Raw genomic sequence first — 19,626 nt, forward strand, 5'->3', positions numbered from 1 at the left:
GTGTCTTATACTTTTAAAACCCATATATAGGATTAGTAATTACTTGTGGGTTAATTTTTCCTTTCTTGTAATTTCAGGGGTCAGATATAGATCCAGAATGGGAAAGCAGATGAAGGGTTGTTGGTTATAAGCTTGGTTTTATATTTCCTAGAGGAGAGAGAATATGGGACTTGCAGAGAAGTGAAAAATTAGGGAGAGGGTGCTTAGAGGGTCTTTGGACAAAGAGATTCACTTCTCAAACATAGCATACTTTGAAATTACTAAAATAATGGAATATGCAGCATAATTTTGGAAATGCCTAAAATGATTTAAGGTGCGAATTTTATTTATTAAAATTACCTTTTAAATATGTGATTTTCTGATATTTTAATATTAGGACTCGCTGATTCTTGAGAAGAGTCAAAATTGGAGTTCTCAAAAAATGGACCATATTCTGATTTGCTGTGTTTGTCTTGGAGATAATAGTGAGGATGCTGATGAAATAATTCAGTGTGACAACTGTGGCATTACAGTCCATGAAGGTAATTTTGCTTTGTTTTGTTTCCTTTTAGAAATGGCTGGTTGACACTGCATTTATATAAGTAATATCAGCTATTTTACGTATGTACTATGCTAAGGTTTTCCTGTAATATTTTATGATATTTGAACTGAAATAAGACATACTGAATTTTCAAAGTATAATGGGTGTTATTTTTCAGATTATGTTCATTTAAAATGTGTTTAAAAATAATTAAAATAGATTATTACTGTATGGAAATCAGTATTTCTTTGAAGGTCATTGTTATGATATTTTCCTTCATGGCATTATTTCTAGTTTTTAACTGAAATTTAGATATAGGAAAACGTCTAGTATGTTAGTCTAGTAGAATGTATTATTTAAAAAGTTATTGTTGGGCTTCCCTGGTGGCGCAGTGGTTGAGAATCTTCCTGCCAATGCAGGGGACACGGGTTCGAGCCCAGGTCTGGGAAGATCCCACATGCCGCGGAGCAACTAGGCCCGTGAGCCACAATTACTGAGCCTGCGCGTCTGGAGCCTGTGCTCCGCAACAAGAGAGGCCGTGATAATGAGAGGCCCGCGCACCACGATGAAGAGTGGCCCCCGCTTGCCGCAACTAGAGAAAGCCCTCGCACAGAAACGAAGACCCAACACAGCCAAAAATAAATAAATTAATTAATAATTAAAAAAAAAAAGTTATTGTTGAAGTCTAGTGGTATTATAGTTTCTTCTTTAATAGTTACACTTTTTAATTTTGAACTTGAAAGGAGAATTTGTAGAGTTCATCTTTTAAAATCTGAATATGTTGAACATATTTTTATATGTAATTACATATTACATATAATATGTTGTAATATGTTGAAAATGTTTTTCCTGATTATGAATTTTGAACCTTTTTTTAATGTAATTTTTTGTTGTACTTTATTTAAAATTTTTTATTTTGACATAATTTCTGACTTATAGAAAAGTTATAAGAGTAATAGAAAGAATTTCCGTATACTTGGCACTCAGATTTCCAAGATGGTGACATTTTGCTATATTTGTTTTATCTTCTCTCATATAAGTTTTTCCTCACCTCTCTGAGGGTAAATCGTAGACAAAATGTTCAGCTCCTAATACCTCAATGTATATTTCTTAAGAACAAAGAACAAGGGCATTCTCTTACACAATCACATAATTATCAAAGTCAGGAAGTCAGCATTGATAGAATACCATAATCTACTGATTATATTCACATTTAGCCAATCATCCCAATAATGTTGATTCTAGCAAAATAAAATCCAGGATTATGAATTGCATTCAGTTGTCATGTCTGTGTAGTTTCCTTTAATCTAGAACATATTTTGAGTCTTTTGTGTTTCATGCCATTGGCATTTTTGAAGAATACAGGCCAGTTCTTTTATAGAATGTCCTCAATATTGGGGTTTTCTTATGTTTTCTCATGATTAGTTTCAGGTTATGTGCTTTTGGCAGGAGTGCCACAGAAGTTATGTTGTGCTCTCAATGTATTATATTAGGAAGCATGCATGTATGTTTATTTGTCCAGTTACTGGTGATGTTATTTTGATCACTTGGTTGAGAGGGTGTTTCTCTGTGGTAAATTTATTCTTTTTTCCTATCAGTTAATTTTTTCTTATCAGGGCCATGACTACTGCAAAACAGTGTTTCTGTGGCCCTTTCTTACTGGCCTTTCTGGTATTATAGCCCTCCTCCCAAATACTTCTGGGCGTCTGCTGGACTCGTGAGACCTGTGGGGCCTGTGCTTCTTTAACCAGTCCTCTTGCCTTCATGTGAAGCTCCCCTCCCTTGCTCTAAGACTCACTGTGGGAATGTCTCCTATTACTGTTATTCATTCATTTTTTTTTTCAGTAATGTTTGTTTAGTACCTTCTGTGTGCTAGGCGTTCTGTTGGTTTTAGGCATGTAAAATAAACAATATAGACATTGCTGACCTCATGGAGCTTAAAGTATAGTAAGAGAGACAGGAATGAAAACATAAAACAATAAATATGTATCAGGTGGTGGTCTGGACTATGGAGAAAAATAAATCAGGAAAAGGAATATTGGGAGTGCTACGAATGGGGGTGGTTGAGTGGGTAGGTGGAAGTTTGTATGTATAAAAGCTTACACAGAAAATCCTCTCTGTTAAGGTGATATTTGAGCAGTGACCTGAAGGATGTGAGTGAGCAAACCATGTGAATATTTGGGGAAAGAGCACTCCAGAATGAGGGAGTAGTGAGTAAAGATGTTGAAGTGGAAACGTGTTTGGGGTGTTTGTATAATGACATGAAGGTTAGTGTGGCTAGAACTGAGTGAGTGAGCTAATTAGTGGTAGAGGCAGAGATGGGGGCAAGCCAGATGAGGCCTTGGAAGTCATAGATTTCAGATTTTACTGTGATGGATCTGGGAAGACCGACATGAGTTTTGAGCAGAGGATTAATAGGATTTGATTTATGTTTTGGAAGGATCACTCTGACTGCTGGGTTGAGAGTAGACTGAAGTGGGTCTAAAGTGGGAATCAGGGAGACCATTTAGGAGACCATAGCAATGATCCAAGAGAGGAATAGGTTTTGAGGTGGAGAGTAAAAGTTTGATTTTAAATTTTTAGAGTTTAGGTAAGATATAGGGGCTGGCGAGATAAATTTGGGACTCATCAGTCTGCAGATGTTATTTAAAACTGTGAGCCTGGATGTGCTATCTAGGGAGTAGTAAAGTGGTCCTAGCACATCAGAGGAGATGGGGAACACATTGCCAGTGAGATAGGAGAAGAACCTTAAGTAGTGACCTGGAGGTTAAGTAAGGAAGATGTTTCAAAAGAGAAGATAGCTCTCAAATACTGTTTTTAGAGTAAGATGAAAACCTGTCTTGTGGGGAATTACTCTAATGCAACCATAGACCCCCAGTACACTACCAGGCAAGCCATCCCAAAGATTATGGGAAAAAAAGGGTTACTAACAAAATGTTTATATCACATGGCTTATTAAATAAATGTAAAATACATAAAAGCAAGGGGAAAGATACGGAATTAGTTAACAGACTATGTACTATCATTTCTGCCATATTCTGTTGTTCACACAGAACAACGCTAGTCAAATGTAGGACGGGACATTCCAAGAATGTTAATACTGTGGGCCATCTTAGAGGCTGCCTACCACAGATGCAGAGATTATATGGCATGTTAGTGTGCTGATGGAAGTGACCAGTGGAAAGAGAAAGGTGACAATTGATGATATAAGGAGAGAAAGTGGAACAGTTGGTGGAGCAAGGGCTTTGTGTACAAGGCTAGAGAGGATGGGATCCAGTACCAAGTGGAGAGATTTAATAGATAAAGGTAGCCATAGTAACTGGAGGGAAAATAGAATATGTGGATACAGATGTAGGTGGGTTGTTAGATGTGATGGTCAGAGCACGTGGAAGTTATTTTTTGAATGCTTCTTATTTTTTCAGTGAAATAGGAACAGTCATTAGCAGAGTAGAGGTGGGGAGGTGTTGGAGATTTGAGGAGTGAGAGGTTGGTGTAAAATAGTTATTTGGGGGAAAAACACAATACATAATATTGTGTGGGTGTGTATACATACATACATGTATTCACACGTATATATTATGTGTATATATCATTACCAGATAGCAATAAGGGACCACTTTAGATTAGTAATGAATATAAATCGAGACCAGTCAACATGATTGTATGTATGCATTTTTTTTTTTTCCTCCAGCAGTGGTTCAGATTTTTGAAGGAGTTACAGAGTAGTTGAACATCAAAAGCAGCAGCTGTGCTGCCATTGTTGTATTGATCACCACTGATGGTCACAAGTATGTTACCATTGCTTGTATTCATGACTGTCATTGCTGATGTGTGATGCAGGCATGACCAGTACTATTAGTGTTGTTGACTTTTCATCATGCTGAGGGCACTATCTCTACTTCATAGGTCATGGGTTTGACCATGGATGTGATTTTTAAGGCTAGCACAATGGTTTTAAGAAATTGAATGGATTGCTAACATTTAAAAACTGGGAGATTTTATTTTACACATTCTGGAATTCGTTCTCTTGAAGTTCTGACAGCAGTAGGTTTTCACTCTCTTATGGCAACAATCCTCTGGAGCTGAATAGGGCTGCCTCCTGCTGGTGAAGCCTACAGTCTTCAGTTTACCACTGTCTTCTCTCAAATCCCTTGCTCATTTTTGATAGTTGCCTGGTCCCTAGAAGTGTATAACTGTATAGTTCCTCATCTACTTTGAGGGTGATGTGTCTTGCTGCTGGTAGGTAGGCTGCTACGGCCATGTGGTCTCAATGTCCCACAGCTATGATAGTAAAGCAACTGTTTTATTGTACTATAGGTCCTTTATTTTGGACTCAGGCCTGAGTCTCCTGGGGACTAGTACCATGTACAAATCAGAATGAACGCGCCCCTCTGACCTCTTATTTATTTATTTATTGAAGTATAGTGGATTTATAATATTATATTAATTTAAGATGTACGAAGTAGTGATTCAGTATTTTTATAGATTTTACTCCATTTAAAGTTATTACAAAATAATGGCTGTATTTCCATGTGCTGTACAATGTATCCTTGTTATTTATTTCATACATAGTAGTTTGTATCTCTTAATCTCCTACCCTTATCTTGCCCCTCCTCCCTTCCCTCTCCCCACTGGTAACTGCTAGTTTGTTTTCTATATATTGAGTCTGTTTCTGTTTTGTTACATACGTTTGCTGTTTTATTTTTTTAGATTCCACATATAAGTGATAACATAGGTATTTGTCCTTTTCTGGCTGACTTACTCGCCTAAGCATAATATTTACTCTCTAGGTCCATCCACATTGTTGCAAATGGCAGAATTTCATTCTTTTTAATGGCTGAGTAATATTCAATTGTGTATACCAGATCTGCTTTATCCATTCATCTGTTGATGTACACTTAGGTTGCTTCCATATCTTGGCTATTGTAAATAATGCTGCTATGAACATTGGGGTACATGTATCTTTTCGAATTAGTATTTCTGTTTTCTTTGCATATATACCCAGCGGTGGAATTGCTGGATCATATGGTAGTTCTATTTTTAGTTTTTTAAGGAACGTCCATACTGTTTTCCATAGTGGCTGCACCAATTTACAATCCCACCAACAGTGTACAAGGGTTCCTTTTTCTCTGTATCCTCACCAACATTGTCTTTGTCTTTGATTTAGTCTTGTACCTCTTGGATTCTTAGTATGAATTCTTTCCCAATAGATTCTTGTTTAAATGAATGTAGATTTCTGGAAGGACACCCCATTAGTTCTCCTGATGTGTCTAGAGCTATTAAAAGTTCATAATGATACTTGTGCTTCAGATGAATAGTCTCAATAATGGCAAATCTACTTTCTTTCTAAAGAAGCTTTGATTTTTTAGAAACAGCCAAAAAGTCTTTCTGAGTCAAGGCAGACAAAGAAGATTATCAAACTGAGTGGTAATTTCATTTAGGTCAAAAGCAAGTTGTGTCTATAAAGTCATGTAGCATTTTTTCTTGTGTTATTCATTTAAATGGCTCTGATGGCATTTGAGCATTTGCTCAAATTTTCTCCCAAGACTAACTCGTTAGAATAGGGGAACTATTTTTATTATGGCAGAAGGAAGAAGGGAGGACACGGAAAGGGAAATTAATACTCCTGAGTGTGATGCTTTGTAGGCTTTTTGAGAACAAACTAATATGTGGAAAAAATAAATAAGGAAAACAATAAATAGAGAAACTGAATAGTTTCTCTATTCAGAAACTGAATCTTTATGTTGTAGTGTAATTGCTTTGTTGGGAGTATTGTTAATTCTGTGAACTTCAGATACATTCAAACTTAAAGATGCAAATTGTAAATCAAAGTAAAAAATAAATCTTGAGTTTTTTCTTTTATTGTTACTACTTTCTTCCTTTAGTATAAATAATTTTCCCTTTCATTAATTTTGAGGTTTCTGTTGTATGATTGTGATTATATAATTCTCTTTCTCACTTTCTTAGTAGCTTTTCTTTCTTTTCTTAGTAGCAGTATTAGAGCTAATATCTTGAAAGATTCCTAGTTTTGGAGATTTTAAATGATCTGTTTTGGTTTAAGGGAGAAATGTTATTAAACATCAATGCATATTTTTATAAATCTAATGAATTAAAGTTATGATTAATATAGTGTTCTAATAAAATTGTTATTCCCTGTTTGTCAGTAAACATACCAAATATGGTATTTGGGATCCTTTTTAATGTAATTTCCTGTAGGTCATTTTTATCTGACTACTAGTCCAAAAGATTCCTTACCAAATATCACTATTTGTTTGAGAAGGGGTTGTTTTGATATGGATATACCCCTGACTTTTCCATTTAAGTTTTTTTAGTAGCATTTGGATGGCGTCACTAAGAAATTGTGTTGATTAGTAGATCTGTGAAGACTTTTTCATCTTCCACTAGCTTTGTAGCAATCTTGTCTACTAAATAGAAAAAGAAAAAAACCCACATCAAACCCTGCTTAATAATCTTTGGTTACATGGTTGAATTTCTCTTTTGAGGAAAAGTAACAATAATCCTCAATACAGTAATGTGCAGCCTGATCAGCATATATATATCCTGGAGCCAATTTGGGTCAAGTCTTACTGACACTGTTATGCACTGTTGCCGCCCCATATTAATTGAAACCTGGGTTGAAAAAATAAGTAATGATGTGTGACCTGGTCTAAATAATGTAGATTTTTTTGTTTTTTGTCTTTTTTCTAGGTGGACCATGTTCTTACTCCTTTTTAGCTTTTAATTTTGTCTTCCTTCTCTAAAACAGGGTCAGCAGCCTCTCAGAAGTAAAGTTTCAATCCTTCCGTTGTTTATCCAAATAGGAGCTTTTATCACTACTTAATTATAGTTTTTTGTAAAAAATTTATTTATTTTTTTATTACTTATCTCCATGATATCATCTTATTTTTTATTTTATTTTATTTTTTAAACATCTTTATTGGAGTATAATTGCTTTACAATGGTGTGTTAGTTTCTGCTTTATAACAAAGTAAATCAGTTATACATATACATATGTCCCCATATCTCTTTCCTCTTGCGTCTCCCTCCCTCCCACCCTCCCTAACCCACCCCTCTAGGTGGTCACAAAGCACTGAGCTGATCTCCCTGTGCTATGTGGCTGCTTCCCACTAGCTATCTATTTTACGTTTGGTAGTGTATATATGTCCATGCCACTCTCTCACTTTGTCCCAGCTTACCCTTCCCCCTCCCCGTGTCCTCAAGTCCATTCTCGAATAGGTCTGTGTCTTTATTCCCGTCCTGCCCCTAGGTTCTACATGACCCTTTTTTTTTTTTTTTTTAGATTCCATATATATGTGTTAGCATACAGTATTTGTTTTTCTCTTTCTGACTTACTTTACTCTGTATGACAGTCTCTAGGTCCATCCACCTCACTACAAATAACTCAATTTCGTTTCTTTTTATGGCTGAGTAATATTCCATTGTACGAATGTGCCCCATCTTCTTTATCCATTCATCTGTCTATGGACACTTAGGTTGCTTCCATGTCCTGGCTATTGTAAATAGAGCTGCAATGAACGTTGTGGTACATGACTCTTTTTGAATTATGGTTTTCTCAGGGTATATGCCCAGTAGTGGGATTGCTGGGTCATATGGTAGTTCTATTTTTAGTTTTTTAAGGAACCTCCATACTGTTCTCCATAGTGGCTGTATCAATTTACATTCCCACCAACAGTGCAAGAGGGTTCCTTTTTCTCCACACCCTCTCCAGCATTTATTGTTTGTAGATTTTTTGATGATGGCTATTCTGACTGTTGTGAGGTGATATCTCATTGTAGTTTTGATTTGCATTTCTCTAATGATTAGGGATGTTGAGCATTCTTTCATGTGTTTGTTGGCAATCTGTATATCTTCTTTGGAGAAATGTCTATTTAGGTCTTCTGCCCATTTTTGGATTGGGTTGTTTGTTTTTTTGATATTGAGCTACATGAGCTGCTTGTAAATTTTGGAGATTAATTCTTTGTCATTTGCTTCCTTTGCAAATATTTTCTCCCATTCTGAGGGTTGTCTTTTCATCTTGTTTATGGTTTCCTTTGCTGTGCAAAAGCTTTTTAAGTTTCATTAGGTCCCATTTGTTTATTTTTGTTTTTATTTCCATTTCTCTAGGAGGTGGGTCAAAAAGGATCTTGCTGTGATTTATGTCATAGAGTGTTCTGCCTATGTTTTCCTCTAAGAGTTTGATAGTGTCTGGCCTTACATTTAGGTCTTTAATCCATTTTGAGTTTATTTTTGTGTATGGTGTTAGGGAGTGTTCTAATTTCATTCTTTTACATGTAGCTGTCCAGTTTTCCCAGCAGCACTTATAGAAGAGACTGTCTTTTCTCCTGTATATTCTTGCCTCCTTTATCAAAAATAAGGTGACCATACGTGCATGGGTTTATCTCTGGGCTTTCTATTCTATTCCATTGATCTATATTTCTGTTTTTGTGCCAGTACCATACTGTCTTGATTACTGTAGCTTTGTAGTACAGTCTGAAGTCAGGGAGCCTGATTCCTCCAGCACTGTTTTTCTTTCTCAAGATTGCTCTGGCTATTTGGGGTCTTTTGTGTTTCCATACAAATTGTGAAATTTTTAGTTCTAGTTCTGTGTAAAATGCCAGTGGTAGTTTGATAAGCATTGCATTGAATCTGTAGATTGCTTTGGATAGTATAGTCATTTTCACAATGTAGATTCTTCCAATCCAAGAACATGGTATATCTCTCCATCTGTTGGTATCATCTTTCATTTCTTTCATCAGTGTCTTATACTTTTCTGCATACAGGTCTTTTGTCTCCTTAGGTAGATTTATTCCTAGATATTTTATTCTTTTTGTTGCAATGGTAAATGGGAGTGTTTCCTTAATTTCTCTTTCAGATTTTTCATCATTAGTGTATGGGAATGCAAGAGATTTCTGTGCATTAATTTTGTATCCTGCTACTTTACCAAATTCATTGATTAGTCCTAGTAGTTTTCTGGTAGCATCTTTAGGATTCTCTATGTATAGTTTCATGTCATCTGCAAACAGTGACAGCTTCACTTCTCCTTTTCCGATTTGGATTCCTTTTATTTCTTATTTCTTTTTGTTCTCTGATTGCTGTGGCTAAAACTTCCAAAACCATGTTGAATAATTGTGGTGGGAGTGGACAGCCTTGTCTTGTTCCTGATCTTAGTGGAAATGGTTTCAGTTTTTCACCATTGAGGACGATATTGGCTCTGGGTTTATCATATATGGCCTTTATTATGTTGAGGTAAGTTCCCTCTAGGCCTACTTTCTGGAGGGTTTTTATCATAAATGGGTGTTGAATTTTGTTGAAAGCTTTTTCTGCATCTATTGAGATGATCAAATGGTTTTTCTCCTTCAATTTGTTAATATGGTGTATCACATTGAGTGATTTCCGAATATTGAAGAATCCTTGCATTCCTGGGATAAACCCCACTTGACCATGCTGTATGATCCTTTTAATGTGCTGTTGGTTTCTGTTTGCTAGTATTTTGTTGAGGATTTTTGCATCTATGTTCATCAGTGATATTGGCCTGTAGTTTTCTTTGTGACATCTTTGTCTGGTTTTGGTATCAGGGTGATGGTGGCCTCATAGAATGAGTTTAGGAGTGTTCCTCCTTCCGCTATATTTTGGAAGAGTTTGAGAAGGATAGGTGTTAGCTCTTCTCTAAATGTTTGATAGAATTCACCTGTGAAGCCATCTGGTCCTGGGCTTTTATTTGTTGGAAGATTTTTAATCACAGTTCAGTTTCAGTGCTTGTGATTCGTCTGTTTATATTTTCTATTTCTTCCAGGTTCAGTCTCAGAAGGATGGGGATTTTCTAATTCTATCATTCCTTCTACATTTATCAGGCAGCATTTATTTTGTAGAGAACTTCTTCCCTTTTATCCTTTTCAGTATTACTGTGGTCTCACACATTATTATCTATAACCTGATTACTCTTTCTGATGCTTAAATTGTCCAAATTTGACCAGTGAAGAGCCCCTTTCGTCAGGCTCTTACTTACACGCACGTGTGCACATACGCATATGCATATTTGCACAGTCCCTGCCCTGAAATAAGTGCATAAATAAGATGAATTCCATGGTATTTTCCTCCCCTATAACTCACTCTATTTCACTCATCTCTATTTCTCTCACTCATCTCTTAATCTTGAGAATCTTTTCATATGAGTACATAGGGATATTTTATTATCATTTTTTAATGGTATGTAGTTAGCTATAGAATGGTTCAACCATAATGTATTTACTTTTTTTGTTTGTAGTTTTTCGGTTATATATAGTGCTAACACATATGTCATATATATTCATGTAATAATTTCTGTGGGATAGATTCCTAGAATGAATCAAAAGATAAGTGCATTTAAACTGTTAACAAACTTTGCCAGATTGCCCTTCAAAAAGACTGTATTTATTTGTATGCTTACCAACAGTGTACAAAGTACTTGATAACTCTGCAACACTGCATATTAATAAATTAAAAAAATATATTTTAGAGACTATCTCAATTAAAATATATGTTCAGTTTATTTGTATTGAAGTTTCGTATCTGTGGCTATTTTCTTTTACTTTTTTTTTTTCTGTTACTTTCTTTATATTTCTCTTGTCATTTCTTGTCTTTTTCTCATTGACTTCTTGGAATTTTTTTTTTAATGTTAATCCTTTGTTAGCTATATGTGTTACAAATAGTTTTCATCCTTGTGAATACTTTTTCCACCCTGTCCTGTACCTTTTAACTTTGTAGTATTTTTCACTGTTTAGAATGTTCATTTTTATACACATATGTAGATATTTCTCTGATACTTTTAAAGTTCCAAAATGAATTTTTATCTAAAATTAATGAATTTAGAAGATGTGAAATTTTCTAAGGCATAATAGGAAACTAGTGTTGCTAGGTTTTATGTTTTTGGTTTTGGTTTTTAATCAGGTGTCTAAGTAACAGACTTCCATATTGTAAGTCGGCCATGCAACTTTTCCTTAAACATTTCATGGTTAAACATGAACTTATTAAATGTTTTATTTTAGAGAAAACTAACTGTCCTTCATAATATATTGCATGAATAGTAAATAAAATGTGGGAATTATAGAACAGAGAGAGAAGATAAAACATTTCTAACAGTCCTAATATCCAGACAACCATAGTTAGTGCTTTTGTGTATTTCCTTTATCATTTCTTTTTCTTTTTTCCCTTTTTTAAAAAAATATACTTATGCTTAAGTAATTATAATTCAGGTAAGTTTTTTAAAAAATTAATTAATTAATTAATTTTATTTTTGGCTGTGTTGTGTCCTAGTTGCTGTGCGCAGGCTTTCTCTAGTTGCGGCGAGCGGGAGCTACTCTTCATTGCGGTGCGCGGGCTTCTCACTGCGGTGGCTTCCCTTGTTGCAGAGCACGGGCTCTAGGCGCGCGGGCTTCAGTAGTTGCAGCACGCAGTCTCCGTAGTTGTGGCTCATGGGCTCTAGAGCGCAGGCTCAGTAGTTGTGGCTCCCGGGCTTAGTTGCTCCGCATCATATGGGATCTTCCCGGACCAGGGTTCGAACCCATGTCCCCTGCATTGGCAGGCGGATTCTTAACCACTGCGCCACCAGGGAAGTCCTAGGTAAGTTTTTAAGTTGAGATTTTGCTAAAAGATAGTTTTCCAGATGTGCTTATTAAATGTATAACTGTCTATTTTTCAGAGTACTTATTTCATCTAAATGTAGATGAATCTCTTTTCTTTTTGGGTTGCAACTTGTCACTTAGTATAAGCACCTTTGTGACAAGATCTTGTAACTGACTTGTAATAGTAGGGTACCCCTGACTGTGATGTCAGTTATCATGATGTATTGATTGCACTGTGTCTGGAGAAGAATGTCACCTACATGTCATAGTACATGACGGAGCATTAGGTAGCACACTTGCCAGCAATGCATTAAATAAGGTCTACTAAGATGTTTTCCCCCATTTGTTTATTTTTCAGTCCGTTAGCCTAGTCCTAGACTATTTTTATTTCTTAGCATATGCAAAAATATATTCTTATGAGTGTTTACTGAGTAGTAAAGTATGTTCAAGTTATAACCATTTGGACTCTATATGTGAGCAGGCACTTTCTCTCTTTTATGCTTTAGGATATATTTGTGACAGGTATCATGCATGTTATAAGTTCTTTTCTCATAAACAACAATATTACTCAATTTAAAATCTTTTATTTTAGTGGGTTTTGTAATCAGAGGTCTAGTGATAGAATGTTAAGTACAGAAAAATGTTTTAAATTTTGTGTTCCTGTTTTTTTATTTTTTATACTGAGAGATAGTTAGAATAGATGTTAAATACTTACTGCAGATGAGGTAACTCAGCCTCAGAGATGTGGTTTGTCTAAAGTTACATAGCTAGAAAGTAGAAGACTGTAGGTCTTTTGGTCTCCCGTGCCAAGCTGAATGGGAAAATTTCCACTGATTTGGATTATACGTATTCTTGTATAACTCAAAACAGTTGTAAGCACATTTTATATTATTTTGCATTAAATATGATTTGTATAAGTTGCATGTGCTACCCAGAGGTTGATTGTTAGACATAGAACCATGTTTTCTCTGTTTACCCATTTAAAAACATGAAAAACCTATATGAAATAGGTTTTATATATCTATAAATTTTTTATTTTATATGTTTACCCATATAAAAAAAAGACTTTTTTTCTGTAATCATATTGAAGGTGTACCTTTTGTATCTATTACTCAAAATTAGATAGGTAGGAGAGAATAAACCTTGTTTTATGGTAGTTTAAATTCTTTTATCTATGGAAGAAAGAAAAATATTTAAAAATGTATTTAGTCATTAATTAAAATGGATTAGAGTGGATATAAATGCTAGAACTTTGGTCTAGAGCTCAGTAAACTCAACAGGTATGGCAGAGAAATAGGGGAAAAGTGGCAGGGGAAAGTGGCAAGTAAAGAACTCTGTAAGGGTAATAACACAGTGTGGATTATTTTTCAAGGGCAGTGCAGCTGAAGAAGAAATACTTATCCACTTGCTGGTTGTTCTTTGTGCTTATCTGATACCAGTCTTGTAGGTTACAAAGTAGGAATTTCCTAGGAGAGACCCTCAGAAATCACTTCTCAGGTTGTTTGTAGGTGGTTTAATCATTATGCAGGTGTTTGTCAGATGTGTGGTATATTCTTTAAAAATTAGAATTGAAACTGCTTTATTCTAAAAGAGTGAACTGCTGTGATTTACCTTGATATTGGTGAATGAGGTGAATAAAATGGATAGTCACTTGGGGGTTTTATTATCTTGGGACTTTGTGTGAATACAAATGAAAGAATTTGCCTCAAAGGAATATTATTTCGTAAAGAAAATAGACTTTTCTCTTTGTAGTATTGCATAACCTTTTGAAAAATCAAATTGACTGTTTTTATTGTTTTATGATTTTTTTGAATAAAATATTTTGCTTACTGTTGCCTTTACTGAAGAATATTCTTCTATTGGTGATAGTTAATAATAACTACTCCCAGAAGAAAATTTTATTTCTTTTTCATTTTATAATTTATCATTTTAAAAATGTATATCTAAACAGAAGTGATGAAGTTGATAATTATTACCAAGCACAATTTAATGATATTAAAGAAATTAATATTTTGATTCCTTTTCTTATCTTGTGCATGATAGTCTAGCTCCTTTAAAATCTTTTCTCTGGCATTCTTTCGTATGACTTTTCAGATTATGTTAAGGTTCACCATTATAAAACCTTTGAATAACATAAGCTTGACAATAATTAAGGGATTTGCGTGAGGCAGCTTATGTAAGTCACAGTTGCAAACAACTTTTTAGTTTTCTGCCTACTAGGATATTTTAATTATAATCTATATGGAGTGGTACTACTGTGTGAATAAAATACTTATGCATTACTGTTGACCTATTAACGACATCTAGTAAATTAATGTTGGTAGTTTAAAATTATTTATTAATGTGTATGGTTCTTTTTCTTTCTGGGTGATTTGTTCAACTCAGTATTTATTTACATACTTATTTATTTGTTTTAACTTGGATGTCTTTGGTGGTTATGAGAAGAAGCTTTTCAACAGGCTCCTGTTGTCTGTGTAGTGTATAACCAGTTTCAGTAATCACATGATCTTACATTGGATGCATATAAACTCACCTACATGGTGAATCCTTTTGAGAGATGCTTGTTACTTATATATGTTTCTCATAGTGGTTTTTTTTAATGGCTTCAGTTTATTGAAGGGTACTTTGGGTACTTAGTGCCCTTTCGAATTTGGCACTAAGACTACCCTCCTAGAATAAACCTGGTCAGAAGTATCCTGGGAAGGTTGATAATAGGCTATCTGTAGAAGTGACCTATCTTGACGGGAAATAAATGTCTTAGGATATCAGAGAAATGCCCAACCCTAAAGATGATGAGCATACATTGGAACTAGAATAAGGTTGTAATCTATTTAATTACTACATATGCATTAAATTATTTTTCTTAAGTATGTTTTGTCATTAGGGCAGTATCTTCCTTTCTGGAAAAAGAGAGTTAGATAATATGAAGTTTGTGGTGTATCCAGCACTATTTAGGTAAAAGAAAACAATTTAGGAGTCATGACTATTGTAGTCACCAGGGAGGTACTCTTTATTATAAGCCATCAATAATAGTTGATGTCCTACTCTAAAATGTAAAGAACTATGCTACATTATCTTCTCTGTTTGGTATGTTCATGAGGATATTTAAAATTTTTAAAATCACATTAGCTGCTTAAATAATTTAACCCTCAGAATATCGAGTTATCAGTGAATGAAAAGAGGAAAAAGAGTATTCTTTTCATTCATTTCAGTTATGGATACATTTTTACGGAAGACAGAAGAATTATAAATGTTTAAAAAGATCAAATACCTAGTATAGCTCTAGATTGGCTCAGCTGTGAATAGAACTCACTTGTCTAACTCTAGTCTGAACTATTCAAATTGTTCTATAGCCTTAATTTATGTGTGTGTGTTTCTGTATTATTTTTCTTTTACTAATACTAACTTTGCATTTGTGGTTGCATGAATTTGTGTTTTAATCTGCCACCTCCAAAATTAGATCAGAGGCTTTTTGTTTGTATGTTTTGCATGATCATGGTCTTTTATATATAAGTGTTCAGTACAAAGGGAGCTCAAAAATATTTACTAATTAATAGTTCCTAGACTCAATAGTTCTGATTTCTTTTTAATGAAAATGCATATTTTTATGTATTTTTTTAATTAAAAAAGTTTTTAAAGAACCATAAAATTTCCCCCTTCTGTAATGCTTTCCAGTAGGTCTAAAACTATCTTAAAGAGTCATTTATTTCATTGCATGTACTGTGGTATGTGAAAAACTATTATTATAAAATGATTTCACTTCTGTGTTTTGGCTTTAATATCATTCTTATAAACCATTAATTTTTCACTACTTCCTTTCTGTTTTTCTTTTGTAACTTTATAAATGTGAGTTTAAAAAATAAACTCTATTTAATCATACTCTTTTTTTCTTCTAGGTTGTTATGGAGTTGATGGAGAGAGTGACTCTATTATGAGTTCAGCTTCTGAAAACTCCACTGAACCTTGGTTTTGTGACGCCTGTAAATGTGGTGTTTCCCCTAGCTGTGAACTATGTCCCAATCAGGATGGAATTTTCAAGGAGACAGATGCTGGAAGGTTGATGTCATAATTCTGTTGGGTTAATATGCCTGCTTTATAATGCGTATGCTTCTGACTGTTTTCCTATTTATGATTTTCTGAGTTACACACTTTCATTTGATTGCTTTTTTGTGTCTTTTTGGCATAGAGTAAATGGACAGGAGGCTACAGATCACGGCAGGGAGGAGAAAAGATCATTTATTGAGGATCTGCATTTGCCTTTATAACCCATAATCCCATTTAATCTTAGTAATGACCATATGATAAGAGAGATGGTAAAGTTTCCTATTTTATAGGTAGTAGCTGAGGCTCAGATCATTACATAGTTTTAATTTGAACAAGTCCATAGTAAATTTGAACTCAGATCTGTTTGACTTCAAGAGTATATCAGGAAACAGAACCCATACAGTGATTTTAAAAGGGGATGTTTAATGTAAAGAATTACTAAGCTATGATAAACAGTAACCATAAGATATAAAAGAACTCTAAAGAATAACACTGTAGGGCTGAGGGAGAGTATCCAGGGAATGACAAACTTGGAAGGAAGAAACCTTCCCCAAGGCTGGGGTTCAGGCTTTGTTAGAGAAAGTGTAGTTCCAGCCTACTGGATGGCAGAGAAGTTGGCTGGTTTGCCTGGGTCACTACCTAGTCTACAGTTCTTGGCAAGTGGGTGACTGGGCAGTGGTTCAAAGCCTGGAGTGTATGGTGTCTGTGTTGAGAGGCCCACAGAAAAGTGATCTCCAGCCTGGGCCTGCAGGGTCACTGAGGGACGATGCATGTGGTGGGGCAGAGCACTGGCGGATGTCCTCTTCCCATCCTGCAGAGAAGCCCCTTCCTCCTACAATGCCTTCTTCCACTCCCTACTGAGACAGCTTAGTATGATGCTCACTGTAAAGGAGAAATGCTGAAGGGATTCTGTCCATTGTTGCAAAGCAGATATTGAAGGGTGGATTTGAGCTGAGAGGCAATAAATTGATAACTGGCACAAAGACCTGTGTTCTTTTCACTATATTCACACTCATCTTTATTACCACATTTGAGCAGTTGTCATCATCATAGTGTTGGCATCTGTCATGTTTTTCTTCTAAGGAGACTACCAACTGGGATGGGTGACTGATATATAAGAGTAGTTCCTAACCTTTTATATTTCATGGATCACTACTTACCCTCCTCCCCCATGTCAGAGGGGGTGCTCAACTTTTTATTTTGCCACATACGTATATTTCAGTATTTTTACTAAACATTTAATATTTTAACAAGAATAACAAAATAACTTGTACAAATTATCACCATTATTTTTCATATTTTAACATATTGAAAAGGATAGGATACATTTTATCCCAAAATAAAGGACAGTCTTTTAAATTTAATAAATTTTTTTTAGTAAAATAAAAAATATTTTTCTCATTTTTACCTCAATTGGCGGATAGGCCCTTGAGAAGTATTGCCATACAAGATTATTGGGATTGCATAGGGTCTACCATGGAATCTTGGAGAACCCTGTGTTGATGTTTAGGAAAAATGACTAAAAATCTTACCTCTTGTCCGTCATTGCCCATCCCCAAAATAAAATAAATATATAACAAATTATTTGATGTATTGACTTGAGTCTGTGGTCTGTATCATGGACAAGAGCATTATTTTATGTTTGGAGTGACTTTGGCCTAGAATTAGGGAATTTAATACAACATTAAAAGCATGTACTTTCAGGTTGGACCGCCTATATTTGAATTCTAGTCTTTTCCTTCTAACTGTAATTTTAGATTTAACCATTTTATGCCTCAGTTTCCTAGCACTTTTGAGAGAATTAAATGAGATGATTTCTATAAACAGTGTAGTTTCTGGAGTGTAGTAAGTGTTTAATAAATATCTCCTTAGTTCTGCTACTGCTACTACTAGTGATTTTTATTACCAATATTATTCTACTTACTTAAGGTAATCTTAGAATACCAACTGCATAAATTCTTTCTTATTAACTCTTTAGTCCTGAGAGTTGAAATTTATGGTGATAAATTGTTGTGAAGTAAGTATGGCAGCTTTGGAAAACCCAGAGCTTCGTTTTAGGGAAGAGCATTTATTTTACCTTTTTTCTTGTCAATAATTTGAAATCTCTATTGAAAAGCAACTATAAAGTAGCTCTCTTATCACACTAATATATAATGTGTACTAATACATAGTCCACAAAATAACTTGGAAAGTTTTTCTGAATGAAGGAAAGGGAGGCCTCTTTAACCATTTAGTTTTACTGAGAGATATTTGTATTGACTTCTGTGGATCTTACGTGTATGTAGGCACCTCCCTTCATGGTGCAGCCTGGCAAGTTTTTTTTATACTGTTTGAACATTTTATTTGTGTTGATGTTCACACTCACCTGTAGGCTAGTGTGGAAAGTACAGGTCTTGATATAGTTTGAAGGATGTAATACTAGCTTGAATCAAGGCAAAAAAAGCCAAGACATTTGACAAGCTATTTAGTATTCTAGCTAAAATGCAAAACAGATGAAAGGAAAGAACAATGCATGGAAAGAATGAAAAAGGTTTTGAAATTAACTTCTATTACGTAGTCTAATTAGACTTTTTCCCCCTCTGTTTCTGATGGGACCCACAAATTCTACAATAGAAGATGATGTGATTTAATGTGAGAAGACCATCAGCGCATTCTTATCATTAAATTTTTATTTTTTTTCCTTAGGGAATGTGTTTTATCCTGTGTTAATGGTATTAAAAACCTGATTATAGGAAGTATTAGACATGCTTTAATATAATAGGGTACCACGCCCTATGCTGCAAACATTTCACATGCATCATTGTAACTTCCAAACTACATGGTGCCTACATGGTGCTCCGTCCCTGGTAAACACTTAGTAATTAATTACTGAATGAATAAATGAAGGAATGGAAATAACATCCTGGAAGTGAATTTTTTAACATGTTATAAAGGCACTACAAATACAAGACATTTCAAAATCAAATTTGATTGATGAATATAGTTCCCATCCTGAAATGAGTTTTTTGAGAAGTAGCTTTCTACTTAGTTTGCTTTATTAAAATATGTAAATTTAAAAGAATCTATTAATAGCTTCTATGCTAGAATGAAAATTCTGACGCTTTGTTTTTTGGTGGTTTTATGGGATGCTTGTTTTCTGCTCCTTTCCCTAATCAACATCTGTCTTCATAGCTCCAAGCAGAATGGATGGTAAAGTAACAAGGAAAATTATTCCTTTTTGATTTCTCAGTTTGTCTTAGTTACAAGGTTCTAAAGTATGTGCAGCTAAACAAATGAACAAAAAAACTATATACAACATATATTAAAAGGGACCAAAATTGTCTCAGCTGTTTGATATGTATTTTAATAAAGAGTCAAGTTGGCATCCTCACATGAGTGGTTGGGGGAAATGACACACTTGTGTGCCAATCACACTGAAATGTCAGTTTAAATCTGTAGTACTTGTGTGACTTGTACTAAAAC

General features: G+C 34.7%; 1 protein-coding gene across 6 annotated transcripts in view; it reads left to right on the forward strand.

The window, feature by feature from the left end:
- Positions 1–19,626, forward strand: part of PHF14 (PHD finger protein 14) — a 207,456-nt gene that overhangs the window by 15,711 nt on the left and 172,119 nt on the right. For all 6 annotated transcript variants that reach the window (XR_009008864.1, XM_057550202.1, XM_057550199.1 and 3 more), the window contains exons 4-5: positions 377–521; positions 16,017–16,176. Coding sequence is in view for 5 of the 6 variants with exons in the window: in XM_057550202.1 (XP_057406185.1) it covers positions 377–521; positions 16,017–16,176 (305 nt within the window). In the remaining variant the exon portion in view is untranslated. The remainder of the gene's footprint in view (positions 1–376; positions 522–16,016; positions 16,177–19,626) is intronic.

The sequence above is a fragment of the Balaenoptera acutorostrata genome, chromosome 7, assembly GCF_949987535.1.
Source record: "Balaenoptera acutorostrata chromosome 7, mBalAcu1.1, whole genome shotgun sequence".
Taxonomy (NCBI): Eukaryota; Metazoa; Chordata; class Mammalia; order Artiodactyla; family Balaenopteridae; genus Balaenoptera; species Balaenoptera acutorostrata.